The sequence below is a fragment of the Hylobates moloch genome, unplaced genomic scaffold (assembly GCF_009828535.3).
Source record: "Hylobates moloch isolate HMO894 unplaced genomic scaffold, HMol_V3 SCAFFOLD_4, whole genome shotgun sequence".
NCBI lineage: Eukaryota > Metazoa > Chordata > Mammalia > Primates > Hylobatidae > Hylobates > Hylobates moloch.
Window position 1 is genome coordinate 39,169,943 of NW_026652279.1, and position 25,450 is coordinate 39,195,392.

General features: G+C 37.8%; 1 protein-coding gene across 3 annotated transcripts in view; it reads left to right on the forward strand.

The window, feature by feature from the left end:
• The window catches only part of KPNA1 (karyopherin subunit alpha 1), a 92,897-nt gene that overhangs the window by 4,300 nt on the left and 63,147 nt on the right, over positions 1–25,450 (forward strand). For all 3 annotated transcript variants that reach the window (XM_032150019.2, XM_032150020.2, XM_058437428.1), the window contains exon 2: positions 15,132–15,265. In XM_032150019.2, coding sequence (XP_032005910.1) covers positions 15,137–15,265 — 129 coding nt within the window. In that variant the 5' untranslated portion in view covers positions 15,132–15,136. The remainder of the gene's footprint in view (positions 1–15,131; positions 15,266–25,450) is intronic.

Consider the following 25,450-nt stretch of genomic DNA (forward strand, 5'->3'; position numbering starts at 1 on the left):
TCACCTGCCACATGCACACAGTCTCTACCATCCTCCAACTATAGTTATCACAGGTGTGTCTACTAAACCAATATTTAGTGTTTACAATATTGTAACTCTATAAATGTTCACAGCTGAGCCATGTAGAGTACTGTGATACCATTTCTTCTCTTAATAAATTTTTGTTTTTCTACAAGTTACTATTTTTTGTTGTTGTTCGCTTCATTTCCTGAGACAGCTAACCTGGAACCTCTTAATGCAATTAGGACTGGTTACTTTCTAGGCCTATTTCATAGTTGTTATCCAGGGACTTCTCTTTTCATCATCCTTAAACTTCTTTGCCCTCTGTCGTACTGGTTCCCGTTTACTGTTTCCTGTATTTTCTTTCTTGGTTTACTTATTTCCTTGGAGTACATTTTTTAGTAGCTTTCTGAGAAAGGATACATGGAAAACAAAAACTTCCTGTCATCCTACATGACTGAAAAAAATCTTTATTCTGCCTTCGCATTTGATCAATAATTTGTCTGGGTATAAAATTCTGAGTTGAAAGTAACTTTTACTTCAAGTTTGCAAGTCATAGTTCTGTTGTTTTCCTTCTTCCAGGGTTACTGTTGAAATCCAAAGCCAATCTAATTCTTCATTTGTATGTGATCTTCCCTTACCCCCAATCTCTAGAAGCTTTTAGGATATTTTTAACCCTTGAAATTCCATGATGATGTGTCTGGGTATGGGTATTTTTTTGTTTAAGGGCATTCCATGGACCTTTATAAGCTGGGAGATCATGGCCTTTAGTTCTCGGAAGTTTTTGTTATTATTTGGATGTTAGGTAAAAAGAACTTTAGAATGAATTATGCTTTTCAGTTCTTGTCACACATCAGATCATACAAGGTCCTTTAAATTTTTATCTTAAATTTCTGAGCCCTACTTCTGTTACCTCTTCGTATAACATTGTGGTTGGTACATTCCTTGATTGTATATGAAACATTGTAAAATATGTAGTGGAGCTGTGTGTGTTTAGGTATTGTGTTATAGACCTTGCAAAGGTCTTTTTCTTTTTTATTCAACATTGATTCGGGGATCTTTCTGTTTTGTTGTATGTACATATAGTTGTGTCTAATGTAGAATTCTGTAATGCAGATCTACCACATTTTACTTTTCATTCCCTAGGAATTGACCCCTGAGTTGCCTTTCTGCTATTTCAAATACCCTGTGTTATATATACTCTTACTTGTACATCATTATGGGGCTGTGTAGAAGTTCTCTAGGATATATACCCAAGATTGTGATTCCTTGGGCATAGAATGGGAGAATTAATTTATGTGCCTACTTGAGTGCTTGAGAGTTCTTTTTTGCCCACATCTTTGCCTTTACTTGGTTTTATCTAACTTGCTTGTTTTTTTTTTTGGATAGAGAGTCTTGCTCAGTCACCCAAGTGAGTGCAGTGGCGTGATCTTGGCTCACCGCACCCTCCGCCTCCTGGGCTCAAGCCATTGTCTTGACTCAGCCTCATGAGTAGCTGGGGTTACAGGGGCCTGCCACCACGCCTGGCTAATTTTTGTATTTTTAGTAGAGACGGGGTTTCACCATATTGGCCAGGCTGGTCTTGAACTCTTGACCTCAAGTGATCCACCCTCTTCGGCTTCCCAAAGTGCTGGGATTACAGGCATGAGCTATCGTGTCCGGCCTCTCATTCTTATTTTATAGTATATTTGTGTTGTTTCATAGATGCTGTACTCTTTCCGGGGATATTAATGATAGTTTTAAAAATTTTGTTACCATTGTTGTCTTTTCTTTATTGAGGCTTTCCCCAGATGTCTGGTAGTCTTGTGGCTGTCCATTCATATTTAAGAATGAAGTGCCAAAAACTGAATTGGAAGCTCTGTAAGTGTGGCTTGTTGAAGGGTGGAGAGATAGCTGGTGGCCATTTTTTTTGTGGGGGGTGGAGGGCATATACTCATAGGTTTGTTTCTCTTGGGCTAGTCAGTTTCCCTGAGTCTCCAGTCTCTTGCCGGGAGAATGTATATCTGGCCGCCATTTTTGAGAACTCATTTTAGAAAAGGAGCTTGGGTTTTTACTGTTGTGCTCATGTAATTCTGTTTTCAATAAGGCACCTCACCCCCACTCTCACCTGCATTGGAGCGCCCATTTGAAGGGATTACTGAAGGATGGTTGTCTGGTTGTGAAGAGTGGAGGAGGAAATCTGGGCATTTGATAGCTGTTTTGTAGACTTTCAACAAACCTGATTTTGAGCCCAACTCCTCACTACCTTAAGGAGGGATAGTACCTGGATGATCTGTCTGAAGCCTCCTGTTTGTGGGTAGGTAGTGTGAATCAGCTTGTTCTTATTGATTTCTTTGTTTGCAGGTTAGGCTTCAGAGTTTTCCACTTTGCTAGTGACATATAATTTGTCTATTTTATGGCTTCTTTTAGGTTTTGATACCATCTCTGATTCTCTTCCTTGCCTATTCTCTTTATGCAGTGGTTCTGGTTCATTTATTTGAAAAAAATGTTTCTTTATAATTTTAGTATTCTACCATGTCCACCATTTTATGTCTTTACATAAACTCTTTGCTTTCTGATCTGTTCATTTTTTCACAGCATTCGAATGACCACTGTGTGCCTATTGAAGATTAAAATTGAATTTCTGGCTTTGAGTTAATATGATTTGGGAAGAAAAGTGCATTCTATATGTGCTAATTCCTAATTTGAAATTTGAAAACCCTCATAAGTGTTCTTAAAACAGATATATTACAGTGGTTATTAAATTCATTAATGGATATGAATTGAATGAAGGCAAGTTTTTGCAATTTTTTACTACTGAGGGAACGAACCCTTTATGTCATCTACTGGAAAGATTTGTCTTTTTTTTTTTAACCCCCCCCCAAAAATAATTCAACTTTTAGATATGAGATAATTTTTCTCCTTCATAAAGACCATAAAGATCAGAACTTCTGATGAAATAACAGCATACTCAGTTGAAAAAATACTAGTGAAAAGTACAGAAATTCAATGTTTTAGGTAGGTCGATAAGCTTTATCATAGTAAACATATGCTTTCAGCTCTACTTTTTGAAAGTTTTTTCCTTGTATAAGTATACTGCTTATCATAGAAAATTTGGAAGATAAAATAATATTTCCATATTCAAATTTTATATGCTGATATCTTTTCTTTTCTTTTTTTTTTTTTTGAGATGGACTCTTGCTCTGTCACCCAGGCTGGAGTGCAATGGTGCAATCTCAGCTCACTGCAACCTCTGCCTCCTGGGTTCAAGTGATTCTCCTGCCTCAACCTCCCGAGTAGCTGGGATTGCAAGAGCCCACCACCACGCCCTGCTAATTTTTGTATTTTTAATAGAAATGGGGTTTCCCCATGTTTGCCAGGGTGGTCTCGAACTCCTGACCTCAGGTGATCCACCCGTTTTGGCCTCCCAAAGTGCTGGGATTACAGGTGTGAACCACTGCGCCCAGCTATATTCTGATTTCTTAAGTTATGAAATATTTTTCGAAAGTATAGAGAATAGTGTAGATTGGGTTTTTGTTCTCAGCATTCAGATTTTTCATGTGAGTGTTCTGTTTTCTCAATATATTGTGAACATTTCCTTTAACCAAGCCCTCATATTGGAACTTTTAGTTTTTTTACAATTTTTCACTAGAATAATCACACTGCAGTGAACAGTCTTACACATACTACTAGTTTTATTTCTTTTGTGTACATTCCAAAAGTGGAATTATTGAATTCAGGGTTTGAGTTCTCCAGATCCTTGACAGATATTTTCCTTTAAGTGTTTTGATATTGAGAATGTCTTTGGAGAACTTCCCGGCTTGGGAACCTATAGATACTGGGAGTTGGGGGTCAGAATTTGGGGCAAAGGTTATGATAAACCTCTCAAAGGAAAACATTTGAAACTGGGCTGTGAAAGAAAATATGTATTGCCATTGGATTATTGGTTAGAGCTATAAGATGAGGCCAGAGATGAACACCTATGAATCATATGTCTGCCACATTGACTTCTCACAGGAAAGGCTTTACTGAAGGGTTTTTCAAACTTTGCTTTCACTGAACACTGAAATGCTGTTAATAAAAATAAAGCTACTCCTTAATTATCTTATAGGAAAAAAATGGGTAGGATATTTCAAATTTTAATTTTCTTCTCTAATCTCTATTAAAATATTTTAAACGGACTTACTATCGTTTGACTAGAAGCTGTTAACGTGAATAATTTATATTTTCAAATGAACTGGACACTTTATATTATACTCCACTTATTTAAATTCATAACTTTTTTGTAGTCATACTTTCTTGTAGTTTTGGTTTTTAATAGTAAATGCATATCATATACTTTCTAATAAAATTATGCCTGATTTATATGGTGGAATTAAGTATATTAGGATTTCAAGTTGTTCCACAAGAGTATTACGGATTTTAAATATTCAGAACATTTAGAATGTGTTTGAGATTTACTGATTAGGTGGGCTGACCCAGTGCACTGAATATATAACATCTTGAATATAATAAAAATATAAAAAGATCTACACTTACTGTTTTGGGTTTAGATTGGCGGAGAATGGTATTGAATGAATCCAGACAAAAGGATCTTGCAGGACCAAGAAGTTTAGACTTGATCTAAGAAGTGGTTAAAAACATTGTAGTTCCTTATCCATTGAAGTGATACAGTGAAAAGGGTATTGAGATTAATCTGAGGGCTGTGTAGGATGAATTGGGGAGCAAAGAGTCTGAGGTTAAGAATGCTGGTTTAGGCCGGGCACGGTGGCTCATGCTTGTAATCCCAGCACTTTGGGAGGCCGAGGCGGGCGGATCATGAGGTCAGGAGATTGAGACCACGGTGAAACCCCGTCTCTACTAAAAATACAAAAAATTAGCCGGGCGTGGTGGCGGGCGCCTGTAGTCCCAGCTACTCGGAGAGGCTGAGGCAGGAGAATGGCGTGAACCCAGGAGGCGGAGCTTGCAGTGAGCCGAGATGGCTCCACTGCACTCCAGCCTGGGTGACAGAGTGAGACTCCGTCTAAAAAAAAAAAAAAAAGAATTCTGGTTTAGAGCTGTTGTAGTTATCTAGGTGTCAGTTGACACATACTTGAGCCAGGCTGGTGGCAGTGGGAATAGATAGGATCAGATAAAATCAAAGACTTTGGATAGAATAAGCAAAATTTGATAATTGAGTAAGTGGACATGAAGGAGAAAGTGGGGGGATCTCTCTTTGAAAGAGTGTGTTTCTATTTCACTACCAGTATTGCATCTTGTTTTTAAGTTTATTGCTTCTTTGGCTTTATTTCTCTAGAAAACAAGAGGAAGTTTAGGTATAATGGCTTTAATTTTGAAGGCTTCTGATTCTGGAGGGGAACTTTGAAAAGTAACTTACAGTTTTTAATTAGTAGCTTAGGTGATAACACCTAAAAATATTTGCTTAGGATAAACTAATTTTCTCATACAATTATTTTGTTTTTCCTCTTATTACAGAAATAGAGATTTATTTCCTTTCTTTCCTATCAAAGCTATCTTCAGTCCAACTTCAGCCTTCGTTTTCAACTGTATTTTACATTGTTTTAAAATAAAACTTTTGCTCTACTATAGTGATTTTCAACTACAGATGCATATCAGAATTTGCTTGGATTTTTTTTTTTTTTTTTTTTTGAGGCATGCAGTGGTACAATCCTGGCTCACTGCAACTTCTGCCTCCCGGGTTCAAGCCATACTTGTGCCTCATCCTCCCAAGTAGCTGGAATCACAGGTGCATGCCACCACGCTGGCTAATTTTTGTATTTTTAGTAGAGGCGGGGTTTCACCGTGTTGGCCAGGCTGGTCTCGAACTCCTGACCTCAAGTGATCTGTCCACCCCTTGGCCTCCCAAAGTGATGGGATTACTGGTGTGAGCCACTGTGCCTGGCCCACTTGGGGATTTTAAAAGGAAGAAAAACCCAGAGGTGTCTGTCTGCGTCAGACACATTTATTAGACTCTTTAGAGGGACATTTGAGGCTTGTGTTTAAAAAAAAAAAAAAATCTCTCCCAACAGAACAAATGTAATCCCCTCTCCATCCTAAGAGGGGACAACCAGTCTCATTTATGGATACTGATGAGGAGATATTTATGTTTTAAAAAATCTCTCTCTCTCTCTCTCTCACCCAAAGTCTAAATACATCCATTGAAGTAATAGAGTGAAAAGAGTGAAACTTAAAAATCTCCTCACCAGTATCCATAAATGAGGTTGGTTGTCCCCTCTTGGGGTAGGGAGTCTAAATACATACATTCATGCATGCGTGCAAACACACACACACACACATACATACAGAGACAGACTGTTTCTTAGAGCACTTTTGGGTTCATAGCAAAATTGAATGGAAAGTACAGGGTTTCCGTCAACCCCTTGCCCCCACATGAATATAGACTCCCCCACCATCAGCATTGCACAAGCTCCAGAATGGCTCATTTGTTACAAGCAATGCTGTAGACTGAATGTTTATGTCCCCTTACAATTCATGTGTTGAACTTAATCTCCAGTAGGGTGGTGTTTGAAGATGAGGCCTTTGGGTGATGAAAATGGAGCCCTCATGAATGGAATTAGTGCCCTTAAACGAGATCACAGAGAGCTCCTTAGCCCCTTCTGCTGTGTGAATACACAGTGAAAAAAATGATCATCTGTGAACCAGGAGGTGGGTCCTCACCAGATACTGAATCAGCCAGGGTCTTGATTTGGACTTTCCAGCCTCCAGAACTGTGAGAAATAAATTTCTATTGTTTATAAGACACCCAGTTGATGGTGTTTTGTTACAGCAGCCTGAACAAGCTAAAACAATTGATGAACCAACATTGGCACATCATCCTCACCCTAAGTCCATGGTTTACATTATGGTTCATTCTTAGTGTTGTACATTCTTTGTTTTTGACAAATGTGTAATAGCATGTATTAACTACTGTTGTATCATACAGAATAGTTTTCCTGCCCTAGAATTCTTCTGTGTTCCACCTATTCATCCTGCCTTCCCCCAAAACACCCACTGGGTTTTTTGTTTGTTTGTTTCTGGTTTTACCTCTTCCAGAATGTCATATAATTGGAATCATACCCGTGTTTTTTTTCAAACAGCTCTCAGTGTGACAAATATAACAAATAGAATTGGAAAGGGGTAATATACACCATCACCAAGTGTGTTTATCCCAAGAAACAGGATCATTTGGTATTAGGAAGTCTATTAATATAATTCACCATATTTAATAGTTCAAAAGAGAAAAAATAATGACCATTTCAGTAACTCCCAAGTATAAACTATACAAGGGCTAGACAGTGGGAAGTATGTTTTTACTTGTTGTTCTTCACCTTATGAGGTGTCATTATCTCCATTGAACAGATGAGGAAACAGGCTTACAGAAGTCTGCTGTCTTCTGTATGTCATTGGTCTGCAAAGCAAATTTGAACGTGGGACTTGTGGAAGGCTAGGCTTCATTTATTCAACTTGCTGCCTATGACACTTTAATAAAACAGGTGAATATTTAATTTTTGTGTAACATTTCTTTCCTTTTAGATTTTTTAAAAAGTTTGGAATCATTTCAAACTGCAAAAACGTTTTAAGAAGTGCACGAGACTTCCTATATGCCTTCATTGACATTTCTCAATTGTTTATCTTTTGCCTTATTTATCATTTCTTTCTTTATATATATGTATATATGTGTATATATACACACACGTATATATGTGTATATATACACACACGTATATATGTGTATATATATACACACACGTATATATGTGTATATATATATACACACACGTATATATGTGTATATATATATACACACACGTATATATGTGTATATATAGACACGTATATGTGTGTATATACATATGTATATGTGTGTATATACATATGTATATGTGTATATATACATATGTATATGTGTGTGTATATATACATATGTATATATGTGTGTATATATACATATGTATGTGTGTGTGTATATATACACATATGTGTATATATGTGTGTGTATATATACATATGTGTATGTGTGTGTATATATACATATGTATATGTGTGTGTATATATACATATGTATATGTGTGTGTATATATACACATATGTGTATATATGTGTGTATATATATACATATGTATGTATATATACACACACATATATATACATGCTTCCAACACTGGCTTTAATTGCTTACCCTTACAACTCCACATTGAATACAGACCTCTAAGTTACTTCCTTAAGTCTAATTTTAGGTTTTTGGTTTTGTTGGAGTTTACTGTTGGCTTTTTCCTTTTTTTGACCTGAAACTGAAACTTAACGAATCTTCTTTTTTGTTTTGAGACGGGATTTTGCTCAGTGGTGCGATCTTGGCTCACTACAGCCTTGACCTCCCAGGCTCAAGTGATGCTCCCACTTCAGCCTGCCACCATGGTGTAGCTGGGACCACAGGTGCCTGCCACCATGCCTGTCTAATTTTTTTTTATTTTTTGTGGAGACAGGGTTGCTACAAAATTCCTCAGCTCAAGTGATCCTCCCACCTTGGCCTCCCAAAGTGCTGGGAATACAGGCATGAGGTACCGCGTCCCACTCAGATTTTGAATTTGGGACATCATTGCAACACTGCTATTATTGTGCCATATTGTGGTATTTCATAGCCAAAATACTGCCTGCTTCAGGAAACCAGCACTCTTCTTTATATCATTTTTCAGCACCTTTAAATATGATTCCCTTAGAATTATTCACAAGTTCTCATCGGTATTACACCCACCTTTTAGTCTGATAAAGTTTCTGCCAGATTTCCACTGAGTAGATATATTAATCTGCTCAGGCTACCATAACAAAATACTGCAGACTGGGTGGCTTAAGCAGAAATTTATTTTCTCACAGTTCTGAAGGCTAGAATTCAAGATCAAGGTGCCAGCAGAGTTGATTTCTGGGGACACTTTTGCTTGCAGACAGCTGCGTTCTTGTCTTCTTATGCAGCCTTTCTCTATCTCTCAGAGAAGTCTCTACTGTCTCATTCTCTTATAATGACACCAGTCTTACCAGGGTGGGACCCTCATGACCTCATTTAACTCTGCCTCCTAAAAAGCACTATAACGAAATACAAGTCACACTGGTGGTTAGGGTGTCAACATAAGAGTTTTGAGGGGACGGCACAATTCAGTCTATATCAGTAGATCACTGGGTGTATAATGAGACCTGCATTCATATCCTAGCTCTATCTTGTATTTAGTGTGTAACCCCGGCCAAGTCACTCTGTGAGCCTTCTGATTCCTTACCTGTAAAAGGTGAGAATGATAATTTTTGCCATAAAGGTTTGTTAAGAGATCTAAATAAAATAGAAGATGTGGTAGCATGTTATAAATTAGTGATTCTCAACCCAGGTTTGCATCAAAATCCTGTTCATATAAGTAATTATTTATGCAGCTTTTCGCATAATAAGGAACTCTGCTGACCCAGTTTACCCAGTAAACTTAGGGTAAATTATTTCAAAAACAACCGTGGAAAGCCTCTGGAAATGGTCCTAGGGTATATGCAGTAAATGAATGAGAGAAGCAAAAACGGACAGAAACAGAGAGAATTCAATAATAAGAGTTGGAGACTTCAGTACCCCACTTTCAGTAGAGGACAGAACAACTTGGTGGAAGGTCAAGAAGGAATCAGTACAATAAACCCACTATACCTAACAGACATGTATAGACCACACTACCAGCCAGCACCAGTCAAAAATATGTATTTTCAAATAGAAATATGTATATCCTGGAAATACATATTTTCCAGGATAGCAAGTGTTATGTGTGCATTTTGCTGGGCTACAAAACAAGGTAGGTAAATTTAAAAGGATTAAATTAATACAAATCCTGTTCTTTGATCACAATAGAAAGAAATTCGATAAGTAACAGGAGGAAATTTGAGAAACTCACAAATATGTGTAAGTTAACATACTCCTAAATGACTGATGGGTCCATGGAGAAATCAAAAAGGAAATCAGAAAACACTTTGGGATAAATGAAAATGAAGACATCATGTAGGAATACTTAGGGATTCAGCTAAAGCAGTGCTTAAAGGGAAACTTAGTTGTAAATGCCTTTGTTAAAGAAGAAAGGATGCTGGGCGCAGTGGCTCACACCTGTAATCCCAGCACTTGGGGAGGTCGAGGCGGGTGGATCACTTGAGGTCAGGAGTTGGAGACCAGCCTGGCCAACATGGTGAAACCTCGTTTCTACTAAAAATACAAAAATTAGCTGGGTGTGGTGGCAGGCGCCTGTAATCCTAGCTACTTGGAAGGCTGAGGCAGGAGAATCTCTTGAACCTGGGAGGCAGAGATTGCAGTGAGCCAAGATCATGCCACTGCCCTTCAGCCTGGGCAATAGAGTGAGACTCTGTCTCAAAAAAAAAAAAAAAAAAAAAAAGAGAAGAAAATAAGAAAGATCTCAAATCAGTAACTTAACTTTCCACTTTAAGTGACTGAGGTAAGAAGAGCAGAGTAAACCTAAAGCAAGCAGAAGGAAGCAAATAAAGAGTAGAGTGAAAATTAATGACAGAATACAAAAACAATAGAGAGCATTAAAGATGAACACAATTGACAAACTTTTAGCTAGATTGAGAAAAACTCAACATTTTTCAGATTTCCTGGGCACAGTGGCATATGCTTGTAATCCCAGCACTTTGGGAGGCCAAGACAGGAGGATCACTTGAGCCCAGGAGTTCGAGACCAGTTGCCCACATGGTGAGACCTTATCTCTATCCCCCTAGTCCCCCAGCCCAATATATAATAATAATCTGGGCATGCACCTGTAGTCCCAGATACTTAGGAGGCTGAGGTGGGAGGATTGCTTGAGCCAGGAGGTTGACGCTACAGTGAGCCATGATTGTGCCACTGTACTCTCCAGCCAGGTCAACAGAGGGAGAGAGTATCTGGGGAAAAAAAAAAATTAGAAATGAAAGAGGGGACATTACTAGTGACCTTATAAAAATTAGTAAGATTATAAAGAAATACTATTAACAGTTGTGGCTGGGCATGGTAGCTCATGCCTATAATCCCAGCACTTTGGGAGGCTGAGGCGGGTGGATCTTCTGAGGTCAGGAGTTTGAGTCCAGCCTGGCTAACATGGTGAAACCCTGTCTCTACTAAAAATACAAAAAGTAGCCAGGCGTGGTGGTGCATGCCTGTAATCCCAGCTACTCAGGAGGCTGAGGCAGGAGAATGGCTTCAACCTGAGATACAGAAGTTGCAGTGAGCTGAGATTATGCCACTGCACTCCAGCCTGGGCAACAGAGTGAGACTCCATTTCAAAAAAACAACAAAAAAAAGTTGTATCCCTGTAAATTAAATGGTTTAGATGAAGTGCACAATTTTTGGAAAGACAAAAACTACCAAAACTGACTCAATAAGAGGAACAGACAATCTGGATAGACCTATAACATGTGAAGACATTGAATAAGTAGTCACAGAACTGCCCGCAAAGAAACAGCCTAGGCCCATATGGCTTTACTGCTGAATTTTACCAAACATTTAAAGAAATAATATAATTCTTCACAAAGTCTTCGTGGGGAATACCTTCCAACTCATTTTATGAAGCCAGTATCACTCTGATACCAAAGCCAGACAAAGACATTACAAGAAAATATAAACCCATCTCTCTCTCTCTCTTTTTTTTTTTTTTTTTTTTTTTTTTAAAGAGACAGGGTTTCACTGTCACCCAGGCTGGAGTACAATGGTGTGATCATGGCTTACTGCAGCCTGGAACTGCTGGGCTCAAGCCATCCTGCTGCTTCAGCCTCCTGCCTGTCTGATTTTTATTTTTTAAATTTTTTGTAGAGATGGAGTCTCACCATGTTTCCCAGTCTGATCTTGAACTCCTGGCTTCAAGTGATATTCCCGCCTTGACCTCCCAAAATGCTAGAATTACAGACATGAGCCACTCTACCCATCCCTTGTCTGTTTAAAAAAAAAAAAAAGAAAAAAATCACATTGTGATATTAATAGACACAGAAAAAGCATTTGACAAAATCTGACACTCTTTAATTATAAAACAGTCAACTAGGAATAAGAGGGAACTTCTCAGCCCGATAAAAGTGCCTTTACAGAAAATCCAAAGGTAACATCATGCTTAATGTAAAAGACTGCTTTCATTCTAAGGTCTAGCATAAGACAGGGATGTCTGCTCTATTTATATTCAACATTGTATTGGAGACTCTAGCCAAGGAAGTTAGACAAGAAAAAGAAGTAAAAGACATCAAAATTGGAAAGGGAGAAGTAAAGCTATCTGTAGATGACATGATGTGTATCAAATAAAGCATTAGCACCAATTAAACAAGTTCAGCAGGACTGTAGAATACAAGATCAGTGTACAAAAATCAATTATATTTTTCCAGATTTGTGAACAATCTGAGAATTAAAACAATTTCATTTCCAATGTCATAAAAATTAAATACTTAGGAATGAGTTTAACAGAAGTATAAAACATACTCTGAAAGCTACATTACATTATAGACAGAACTTAAGATCTAAATAGAGCTCCTATCTTAAATAAGTGGAAGATTTAACATTAAGGTGCCGATATTTCCCAAACTGATCTACAGATTCAGTGCAGTCTCTTATCAGAATCATAGCTGGATTCTTCATAGAAATTGACAAACTGATTCTAAAGTTCATATGGAATTGCAAGGGATCAATTATAGCCAAAACAATCTTGAAAAAAGAACCAAAAAAGAAGACTCACATTTTTCGAGTTCAAAACTTATTTTGAAGCAATGGTAACCAAGACAGTGTGGGGCTGACAGAGGGATACACATATAGATCAGCGGAATAGAATTGAATGTCAAGAAATTAAACCATATATATGTATATAGTTAGCTGGTTGTCAACAAGGTGCTGTCATGGTCCGTTTGGGTTGCTGTAATGAAATACCAGAGACTAGGTGGCTAACAGACAATAGAAATTTATTTCTCACGGTTCTGGATGCTGGGAAGTCCAAGATCAAGGCACTGGCAGATTCAGTGTCTGATGAGAGCCTGCTTCCTGGTTTACAAATGTCTTATCTTTTCTCTGTGTCCTCACATGGCTGAAGGAGCAAGCGAACTCTTTGGGGGGTCTTTTTTTAAGGGCTTTAATCCTATTCATATGGACTCTACCACTAAGGGCTAATCATCTCCCAAAGGCCTCACCTTCAAACACTATCACATTGGGAGTTAGGATTTAACATACGAATTTTGGGTGAGACACACGTTCAGTCTATAGCAGGTGCCAAGACCATTCTGTGGAGAAAGAGGAGTCTTTTCAACAAGTATCGTTGGGACAACTGAATAGACACATGCAAAAAAATGAGGTTGGACTCTCAAACCATGCTGCAAAGAAAAATTAACTCAAAATGGATCACAGACTTAAATGTAACAGATAAAAATCTTGGAAAGAAGCACAAGGTTAAGGATTCTTGGATATGACACCAAAAGCATGAACAACAGCAACAACAGCCAAAAAACAGATTAATTTGGACTTCATCAAAATTAAAACTTTTGTGTTTCAAAGGACACCAAGAAAGTGAAAAGACAATCTATAGAATATATTTGAAAAGCATATCTGATACGGGACCTTTATCTAGAATGTAAAAAGAACTCTTAAACCTCAATAATAAAAGGACAACCTAATTTAAAAATGGGCGAAGGCACTGAATAGACTTTATTTTAATGGGAGATACACAGTTACCAAATACATATGTGAAAAGATGCTGTATCTCATTAGTCGTCAGGGGATTGCAAACCAAAACCACAATGAGCTGCCACTCACACCCACTAGGATGGTTTCAATGAAAGTTTTAATAGCAAAGTGCTGGCAAGGATGTGGAGATACTGCAAGCCTCATATGCTGCTGATGGGAATATAAAATGGCACAGCCACTTTGGAAAAACAGTTGAGCAGTTTCTTAAGCAATTAAACATAGTTACCATATGACCTAGCAATTCTAGGTATATAACCCAGAGGAATGAAAACATATCTGTGTAAAACTTGACCACAAATGTTGTAGAAGTGTTATTCATAATAGCTGAAAGATGGAAATGTTCCAAATGTCCATTAGCTGACGAATGGATAAATAGAATTGGGTATATACATAGAATGGAATGTTATTCAGCCATAAAAAGAAAAAAAAAAAAAAGAAATGAAGTAGTGATATATGCTACAACATAGGTAAACCTTGAAAACATGCTAAGTGAAAGAAGCCGGTCACAAAATATTGCATATTATATGATTCTGTTCTGTTTTTTTTTTTTGAGACGGAGTCTCACTCTTTCACCCAGGCTGGAGTGCAGTGGCGCGATCTCGGCTCACTGCAGGCTCCGCCCCCCGGGGTTCACGCCATTCTCCTGCCTCAGCCTCCCTTGTAGCTGGGACTACAGGCGCCTGCCACCTCGCCCGGCTAATTTTTTTGTATTTTTAGTAGAGACGGGGTTTCACTGTGTTAGCCAGGATGGTCTCGATCTCCTGACCTCGTGATCCGCCCGCCTCGGCCTCCCAAAGTGCTGGGATTACAGGCGTGAGCCACGGCGCCCGGCCTGATTCTGTTCTGTTTATGTGAAATGTCCAGAATAGGGACGATAGCTTAAACAATACAGGATTTCTTTTTGAGGTGATTAAAATGTCCCAGAATTCACTGTGATGAAGGTTGTACAAGCTGTAAATACACTAAAAACTGTTGAATAGCACATTTTAATAAAACTGTTAAAGTAACCTGGCTAGGTGCGGTGGCTCACGCCTGAAATCCCAGCTCTTTGGGAGGCCAAAGTGGGGGGATCACTTGAAGCTAGGAGTTCAAGACCAGCCTGGGCAACATGATCAGACCCTGTCTCTACAAAAAATAAAAAAATTTCGCTGGGCGTGGTGGCATGCACCTGTGGTCCCAGCTGCTCAGGAAACTGAAGCGGGAGGATCGCTTGAACCCAGGAGTTTGAGGCTACAGTGAGCTAGGATTGCACCACTGTACTCCAGTCTTTGTGGACAGAGCAAGACCTTGTCTCAAAAAAGGCAGGAGTGGGGGAGGGGAAGTAGCCATTTCTGATGTCCCTTTGGGATATCTCTGGGCATATATATGTTTAAAAGACTGAGCTCTTAGAATAACAGAGCCCTTCACAGTAAACTCATTTGTTCTCTCCCCACTTTTATTGTAGAAATCATGACCACCCCAGGAAAAGAGAACTTTCGCCTGAAAAGTTACAAGAACAAATCTCTGAATCCTGATGAGATGCGCAGGAGGAGGGAGGAAGAAGGACTGCAGTTACGAAAGCAGAAAAGAGAAGAGCAGGTAAATCCTTTACTTTTATTCATTTCTTTTAAAGAATTTAATGTTCCATTTTAAGCCTGAAACTACCTTCCTTTATTTTAGCAAAGTTTGTGTGTGTGTGTGTGTGTGTGTGTGTGTGTGTGTGTTCGTTCCCCTTCTCCCCTGTAAAATCAACACTTTTTTGGAGTGGGGTTGAGGAGGTACTGAAAAGTGGTATACAAGAATGGGGAAATCTCTTAGGTTCTCATTTTCTCAGCATAACTACACTGTTCAGTATTTTCACCTATTTGTTTTTAGTGTATTTTAGTTTTCTAAGGGTGCAACTTTCTTCTTTAAGATTTTTTTGATGTATGTTTGTTAATGAATTCACAAGTGACCAATAAAGCGTTGCTGTTCATTGTAAACTTAAAATTGGAAATGTAAAAATGTATAGAAAAAGAAAGAATAAACCTCATAAACCAGTCCTTTGGATTCATTAATTGTCAACAGTTTGCTACATTTGCTTCATGTTTGTCTTTACATTTCTTTGTTATCTAACATTTTAAAGTAAAATTTCATTCACAGAATGTCTTTTTATTCTAGATTAATTCTGTATTATTCATAAAGACATTTAGAACATTGATTTTTTTTTTTTTTTTTTTTTTTTTAAGCCTTCCTTCGAAAATGCCGTTCACAAATGGTCTGTTACCTTCGGCAAAGAAATGAAAAGACATAAGGCTTAAGTGACTTTTTTTTTTTTTTTTGCTAAGGAGAGACTTTGGAGCCTGAAGGACCATTTGACCCTCACTATAGAAACTCCATAAAGGCAGATGAATTAGAACCCTCATGCTTGAGAAATAAGATATTCTATTATAAATATTTTGCAGTTATAGTGAAATATCCTCAAAACACATTTTATGAAACACTGCATTAGATAATCCAGTTAGGTGAAGTCCAACAGTACATTACAACCTCAGTATTTTATTTGTTAAGAGTTGTAGATGTATGAATCAAGCACTTTATTATTGACAAAGGTACTTTGTAATATTGTAATAGACTTTATATTGAGTGCAGCAAGTTTAAGTTAGGAGTTCTTGACCTTCTGCTTTATCATCTTTGAATGTATCCACTTAAGTTTCTCTTATTTATTTATTTTTTGAACTGAAAATGGATCCTTTTCTTTCACAGAGCTTTTAAATTAGTTCTATTTTTTGGGTGAATTTCCTTTTCTTTTCTGTTTTTTTTTTTTGTTTGTTTGTTTGTTTGAGACAGAGTCTTGCTCTGTGGCCAGGCTGGAGTATGGTGGCGTGATCTTGGCTCGCTGCAACCTCCACCTCCCAGGTTCAAGCGATTCTCCTGTCTCGGCCTCCTGAGTAGCTGGGAATACAGGCGCGTGCCACCATACCCAGCTAATTTTTGTATTTTTAGTAGAGACAGGGTTTCACCATCTTGGCCAGGATGGTCTCGATCTCTTGTCCTCGTGATCTGCCCGCCTCAGCCTCCCAAAGTGCTGGGATTACAGGAATTTCCTTTCCTTTTATTCTCAGAAATCTTAACAGCATAATTATATATTTATATTCATATATTTAAATGGAATACATGTATGATACATGTGAACCCAGGTATAGGTCTGAATATAACCACCAGTCTAGGGATTGTATTTGGCATAACACCATTTGAAGGTGTAGCAGTGGCACTCTTTGATTAACACAATGTTCATTTTATTCTGTTTCTTCTTGGTGACTACTGATTTCATGTAATTAAACTTCATTATAAAATTTATATACTACCGAAAGCAATCTACAGATTCAGTGCAATTTCTGTCCAATTACCAGTGTCATTCTTCACAGAATAAGGAAAAACAATCCTAGGATTCATACGGAACCAAAAAAGAGCCCCAATTGCCAAAGCCATCTTAAGCAAAATATAAAGCTGGAGGTATCACATTATCTGATGTCAAATTATACTACAAGGCTATAGTAATTAAAAACAGCACAGTACTGGTATAAAAGTAGACATATAAGTCAATGGAATGGAATAGAGAGTCCAGAAATAAAGCCCCATACTGTCAACCAACTGATCTTTGACAAAGTTGGCAAAAGTATATACTGGGGAAAGGATACCCTATTCAATGAATAGTGCTGGGAAAATTGGAGAGCTGTATGCAAAAGAATGAAACTGTACCCCTATCATATACAAAAATTAACTCAAGATGGATTCAATAATTAAATGTATAACCTGAAACTATAAAAATCCTAGAAGAAAACCTGGGAAAAACTCTTCTGGACATTGGTCTAAGCAAAGAATTTATGATTAAGTCCTCAAAAGGAAACAAAACCAAAAATAGATAAATGGGACTTAAACTAAAAAGCTTCTGCACAGCAAGAGCAATAATGTATTTAACAGACAACATACAGAATGGGAGAAAATATTTGTTAACAGTATCTGACAAAGTTCTAACGTTCAGAATCTACAAGGAACTCAAACAACAAGAAAAAACAGCTCTCATTAAAACGTGGGCAAAGAACATGAAAAGATACTTCTCAAAAGAAGACATACAAGTGGCCATGAAAAAAGGGTCAACATCACTAATTATCAAATAAATAAAATTTAAAACTATAATGAGGCCGGGCGGGGTGGCTTATGCCTGTAATCCCAGCACTTTGGGAGGCCGGGGTGGGCAGATCACCTGAGATCAGGAGTTCGAGACCAGCCTGGCCAAGATGGTGAAATCCCGTCTCTACTAAAAATACAAAATTTAGCCAGTGTGGTGATAGGGTAAAGGAGGGCACTTTCAGTATAAGACTATGTTCTTGGGAATTTTCCTGTGTTAATTCATTGAGAAGCTCCTTCCTTCCTCATATCCTGTAAGTCAAATGTTGGATTTACTAGGCTGGTTTTCTTAATTTTCCCTTTTTCAAACCGTGCCCTTGTTTCAGTCTGCTACCTCACCACAGCTTTCCGTTATACCTCAATTAAGAAAAATTCCTGAGGCTTTCCAAGGCTCTGTGTGGTTTGCGGGCTTGCTTCTCAACAGTATATCCCTCCATAGGCTCTTAGGTTTGATCTTCCTCCACTCTTGACTCGTATGTCGTTTCTCAATCTGTTTTTCCATTGTCGTAGATATGGCTGGGAGCTACACATACTGTTTTTTTTTCTTGTCCCTTTTATCATCGTGGGGTAGTACTTCTGAGACTAAAAGGATGGGAAGGCCTGATTCTACCTATTTTTAATCTGTATGTCTCATTGTATGAGGTAGATTATTATGTTGATTAGTTTACAACTGGCATGAAAATTTTATTGACCTTGGGAAGAAAAACTATAATATGTTTTAATCCTGTTGTGAATAGAGCTGGACAGTTCTAGAATAGTATAGTGGATTAATGATGAAGTATTGATGATAACAATTAACTATTGAGTGTTATCTCGGGTACTATTCTAAGCACTTAATGAATTAACCTCTTTAATCATCTCAACCAAACTCTGAGGTAGGTTATTATTTTCTGATATGTTATAGTTACACAATAATTGTGAATGTCTTTAAGTATCTGATTATGGACAAGATAAAGCATATGTATATAAAAACACTGAAATGGATAGAAAATAAATTCATAGCATTACTGGTCCTTTATCTGAAGCTCAGCTAAGTGGTTACACAGTTCAGTGTAAGTGACCATTGCCATAAAGAATAATAGCCTTTTTCACTGGAAAGAACCTTTGCAACAATCTAGACCAGCAATGTTAAAATTATGTTCTGTGGAGCTTTGAGGCTCTGAGTTGAGTCTTATGCTGCTTCTGTTTCCCCATGAAAAGTTTGAAAATGGTTGAGCTATGCTGTCCAGTATGAGATAGCCACTAGCTACAGTTAGCTATTGAGCATTTAATATGTGGCTAATTCAGATTGAGACATATAAATGTAAAATTTACATTGGATGTTGAAGATTCCATGTGAAAAAATAAGTATCTCAATTTTTATACTGAAATATTCTAGACATGGGTTAAATAAAATATTAAAATTAATTTTATCTTTTATTTCCTTTTTTAAATGTGGCTACTAGAAATTTTTAAAATTTCATTTGTGGCTTTCATTATATTTCTGTACAACAGTGCAGATACAAACCATGTTTCTATTTTATACCAAAATTTTGAGTTTGAATGATTTGGCCAAGATTACATAGCAGATAAGTAGAACCAAGATTTTTTCACATCTGAATTAGTGTTCTTTCTACAGGATTGTGCGGCATTAGGTCCACCTGATAAAAGTTGTACTGGCACGCTGTGACACAAATCTGTGTTTGTTTTGCAGAGCAGGATTGGAAAGAAAGCATAGTTAAAATGTGATGGTCAAAGCATTGCTTTGCATGCTTAGCCCACCTCATAACTACTGACGATTAAATGATATTGATTATAGCTATTTGGATACCGTGGTACATCTCTTATTCTGTATGACCTCTATTACCTTTTTGGGATTACTTCATTTAATGTCATTTTAAAGATTTTCACAGTTGTCCATCATGCTGAGACGTTTTTGCTTGAGTAGTTGCATAACTCGCATGTTTTCCAACCTTTTACTGCATTATAAATTGTCTTTGACAAATTTAATGTTAATAAATCTCATTCTTCCACTTTTATCAAACCAGTGTTTGTTTGTGCTTCTTTTGGCTAGTAGTATTAGCTGCATGTTCGTCAGTTTGCCCTTTGATTTCACCTGTTTAACCAACAGTCGCTACAGTTTTTATCACTGCATTAATAACATTTAACATATCTTGAAAGTGGTTGTACGTTTTTAAAATATTTTCTGTTGCCAATTTTTTTTCTATCAGTTTTGAATACTGTTGACATAGCTTTGCTGTTCTAAGTCAAATATTGGATGAGCAGTTGTGTTTTTCATGACCTGTAGTACTTAAAGATCACTAACAGCATACCGCTGTACCAAACTGCCTGTGCATATGAACTGCAGTACCAATAGATGTAATGTTAGTGACTGGGTATGATTCTGGAATCATGTAAATGTTTTAAATAACTGTAAAACAAAATTAAACTGAGAGAAGAAATCCTCAAATTAAAAAGAAGGAAACAAGTGACCTGGTTTGTCATGCTTGTGGCTAAGCCACACAGAGAAGAATTATTTTATATACCTTTAAACTATGGTAATTTGACTAATTTCTTCTGCTAGTTTCTATCTTAAGGACAAAAGAGAAGTATAAATGAATCTTCACTTGCTTTTGGTAATCATATAAAATTGGTAGTTATGAAACTATATATATTTGTATATGAATAAAGGAAATTGATATTTATATTAATATTAGAAACCTGATACTTTTAGTTTAAGAAAATAAGTAAATAAGAAAATTAAAGAAGTTAAGTAAGTTTGAATTGGTAATGTCACTGGGAATTTATGATATATTTTCTTTGATAAAACAAAACACCAGTTCTGTCCTGAGAAGGCCTAGAAATAGCAAATTACCTTTTTGCAGTGAGCGCTGGCATTCTGAGGTATTTAGAATTTTTTCTCAAAGGAACCAGGTTCCTTGCAAAAATAACTGGTTCTTGGTTAAGATAGGGAATATTTTATAAAGCAAAGAAGTTATCTGAGACCACTGGAGTTTTGTTGAAAAGACTCAGAGCTAACTTGAACTAGCTCCTAGCTCCCATTGGGTAAAAATAGGGTATTTTGAGTATCAGAAAAGGTTTATAAAGATTTCTGCTTCTGGCCAAAATGGAGTATTAGGACCAGGATTTACCTTCCTACCTGAAGGAACCAGGAATAAACAGATAAAATACATGAAAACAGCAGTTCAAGACACTAGGCATTAGGCAGTGGAAGATAGTGATCTCTAAAGATGGGAAACAAATGAGATAAATCCTGTGATTATCTCAGTTTTCTGGTTGTAAACTAGAAAGAGGCACTAAGGCAGAGCCCACAGCCTCGCTGCGTTGAGGCAGAGCTGAGAGTCTGTGAAGACCAGGCAAATAGAGTTCATAGGATGGAATATCAAAGAAGAGAGACCTGTATATTGAGTGAAGCCTGAAAATCTTCAAAGGCTTTCCTCAAATATTCAGCAGAATGCTGATTAGCACATGTGTTTGAGGAAACTACCCAAGGTTAGAGAAAATATCACTTTAAAGGATTAGACGGAACAGTGCCTGGTACTTACACAGGGCTAGAAACAGTGCCTATCCCACTAGCTGGACTGGAGAAACTCATAATTCATGAGGGATTAGGTAGAGTATTCAGGAGAGCCTTGCCTCAGTAGTGGAGATTAATGAGCTGTATACTTAGTACTGCTCCAGACTTAACCTGACAAATGAAAGCAAGGTCCAAAAGGATCAAACAGTTTCCATATAACTTAGCTGTATACCGAAATGGAGCTCAAGAATGTTTATAGGAATACAAAAATATCCAGTACACGAGGTAAAATTGACATTGTCTGGCATCCAAAGATTGTGACATATACAAAAAAGCAGGAAAACACAACCGTTAATGGGGAGAATGATCAGTTGAAACTGACTCAACTGATAAAGATGTTAGAGTTATCAAGTAATAAAATATAAATGGTTATTATAACCATACCATATTCCATATGTTCAAAAAGTTAGAGACATGGAAGATAAAAAAAAGACTCTTCCAGGCATGGTGGTTCACGCCTATAATCCCAGTGCTTTGGGAGGCGGAGGTGGGAGGATCGCTTGAGCCCAGGAGCAACATAATGAGTCTACCAAAAAATAAATAAATAAAAAACTTAGGCGGGCATAGTGGTGCACGCTATAGTCCTAAGTCCCAAGGTTGAGGTGGGAGGATGGCTTGAGCCCAGGAGTTTGAGGCTTCATTGAGCTATGACTGTGCCGCTGTGCTCCAGCCTGAGTCACAGAGTGAGAGACCCTCTTAAAAAAATAAAAATAAAAAAATAAAAGTAAAAAGGTATAAAAAGACTCAATTTGAACTCCTGGAGATAAAAAATGTGATGTCCAAGATGAGAAATTCACAAATGGAATTAATTGCAAATTAAAAATTGCAGAAGAAAAGATTAGTGAACTTCTGGGCATAGGAATAGAAACTGTCAAGAATGGGCTGGGCGCGGTGGCTCACGCCTGTAATCCCAGCACTTTGGGAGGCTGAGGCGGGCGGCTCACGAGGTCAGGAGATTGAGACGATTCTGGCTAACGGTGAAACCCCGTCTCTACTAAAAATACAAAAAATTAGCCGGGCGAGGTGGCGGGCGCCTGCAGTCCCAGCTACTGGGGAGGCTGAGGCAGGAGAATGGCGTGAACCCTGGGGGGCGGAGCCTGCAGTGAGCCAAGATCGCGCCACTGCACTCCAACCTGGGCGACATCGAGACTCCGTCTCAAAAAAAAAAAAAAAAGAATGAAAAAGAGGTAAAAGAACCCACCCCCGCCCCGACACACACACACACACACACACAGACACACACACACACACACACACACACACACACACAACACACACACGAGGCCAAAAGAACCCACAAGTGAGTTATGGGACAACTTCAAGAAACCTAAATACAGACAATTGGAGTCCCTAAAGGAAAAGAGAGGGTGGAAGAGAAAAAATATTTAAAGAAGTAATGGCCGAAAACCTTTTATAATGAAGAACTGTAAATCCACTGATTGAAGGAACTAAGTGAATCCCCATCACAAGAAAGATGAAGAAAACTCCATCATAGCACATCATAGCCAAACTGCTCAAACCCAAACTTAAAAGGAAACTCTTAAAAACACCCAGAGTAAAGACATGTTACATGCAGAGGAACAGAGATAAGGATGATGTCAGAGTTCTCATTGTAAACAATACAAGCCAGAAGACAGTGGAGAAGCATTTAAGGAAACTGTCAACCAAAGAATTCTTCACCACCAGACGTTGCACTGAGACAGAAGTAAAATAATGTCCTGGATTACTTGAGCAAATCCCAGCTATCAAATTATTTTATCTGTAAATACTTCAATATGTATCTCTACAGAATAAAGATTCTTTTTTTCTTTTTTGGAGACAGGGTCTCATTCTGTTGCCCATGCAGGCTGGAGTGTAGTGGTGTGATTACAACTCACTATAGCCTCAACCTCCCAGGCTCAAAGGGATTCACCTCGGCCTCCCTAGTAGCTGGGGCTGCAGGCATGCACCACTACACCTGGCTGATTAAAAAGATTTTCTTGTAGAGATGGAGTCTCACTATGTTGCCCAGGCTGGTCTCAAACTCCTGGCCTCAAGCAATCCTCCTGCCTTGGCTTCCCAAAGTGCTGGCATTATAGGAGTGAGCCACTGTGCCCAGTCCTGGATAAAGATTTTTAAACTTAAAAATCATCAAAGAGCCCTGTCAGCTTTTCACCTCAAATTTTAGCAGTCTTTGATGGTCCCTTCCTAGATCCATTACTTTTATAGGAGTTACAGTGATCATTTCTTCTGCTTTTATTAGCTGGAAGGTCATTCAGAATAGTGTTATCATACTTTAAAAAGTTAGTTTTTTAATATTAAACATCTGGTCAACATTCAGATTTTCTACATTGTCACAAAATCTTATGTTTGTTTCTTAGAGTCAGAAACTAAGTCATACATTGTATTTGGTGCTGTCTCTTAACTGTTTTAAAAAATTTTTTATTAATAATTGGTGAAAACAAAATTTTTCCTCTTACCCATTTTTAAGTGTATAGTTCAGTAGTGTTAACAGTATTCACATTGTTATATAACATATATCTAGAACTTTTTCATCTTACAGATTGAAATTCTGTGTCACATTAAACAAGTATTCCTAATTTCTCCTTTCCCAGCTTCTGATAACTGGCATTCTACTTTCTGTTTCCATGATTTTGATTTCTCTAGATATCTTGTATAAGTAGACTCATACAATATTTGTCCACTTGTAACTGACTTATTTCACTCAGCCTAATGACTTCAAGGTTCATCTATGTTGTAGCTTGTGACAGGATCCCTTTTTCTTTTAAGGCTGAATAATATTCCATTGTATGTATTACCACATTTTCCTTATTCATCTGTTGATGGACATTTGGGCTGCTTCCACCTCCTGGCCCATGTGAATAATGCTGCAATGAGCATGAGTGTGCAAATATCTCTTTTGATATTCTGTTTTGAATTCTTTTGGGCATTTACACATAAGTGGGATGTCTAGATCATAATGATAATTTCATTTTTAATATTTTCAAGAGCCTCCCTACTGTTTTTCATAGTGGGTACATATTTTATGGTAGTTTTGATTTCCATTTGTCTAATGATACGTGATTTGAGCATCTTTTCATATGCTTGTTGGTATTTGTATGTCTTTGGAGAAATGTCTGGTTGTTTTGCCTATTTTTAAATTCGGTTACTTGACTAATCCTTACATTCTGGTTTTGTCAGCCTGATCTGTCATTATAAAGAGCCCCAACAGCTTTCTACCTCAAGTTTTAGCAGTCTTTGATGGTCCCTACCTAGATCCATTACTTTTATAGAGGTTACAGTGATCATTCCTTCTGCTTTTATTAGCTGGAAAGTCACTCAAAAGAAGACCTTTCCCTTAGCTACAGTTCACATAGGACAGAGAAATGCTTGATTCTCTTCCTGTATTTGTTTTCAGAATAATGAGTTGGCTTCTTAGCATCCTCCAAAGGGATGAGATAGTATGTGCTTTAGTATCATTAAGAATAGTATGTGCTTTAGTATCATTAAGAATGCACAGAATTGTAATCCCAGCACTTTGGGAGGCTGAGGCGGGCGGATCATGAGGTCAGGAGATCGAGATCATCCTGGCTAACACGGTGAAACCCCGACTCTACTAAAAATATAAAAAAATTAGCTGGGCGTGGTGGCAGTGCCTGTAGTCCCAGCTACTTGGGAGGCTGAGGCAGGAGAATGGCGTGAACCCGGGAGGCGGAGCTTGCAGTGAGCTGAGATCGTGCTACTGCACTCCAGCCTGGACGACAGAGCGAGACTCCGTCTCAAAAAAAAAAAAAACCAACAAAAAAAAGGCACAGAATTTAGCATAGATACTTTCAAAAATAGGTTTATGACAGTCTGGTTGACAGTCTGTGAAAACCATCACCATAATTAAGTTGTGAACATACTCATTTCACCCAGAGGATTCCTAGTACGCTTTTTTAGTACATTTTTCTCTGCCCCTTTCCTCTGATCTGTTTTCTGTTACCACTGATTAGTTACCATAAATGGAATTATGCAACGTGTATTCTTTTTCTTTCTAGTTTCACACAGTTTAATCA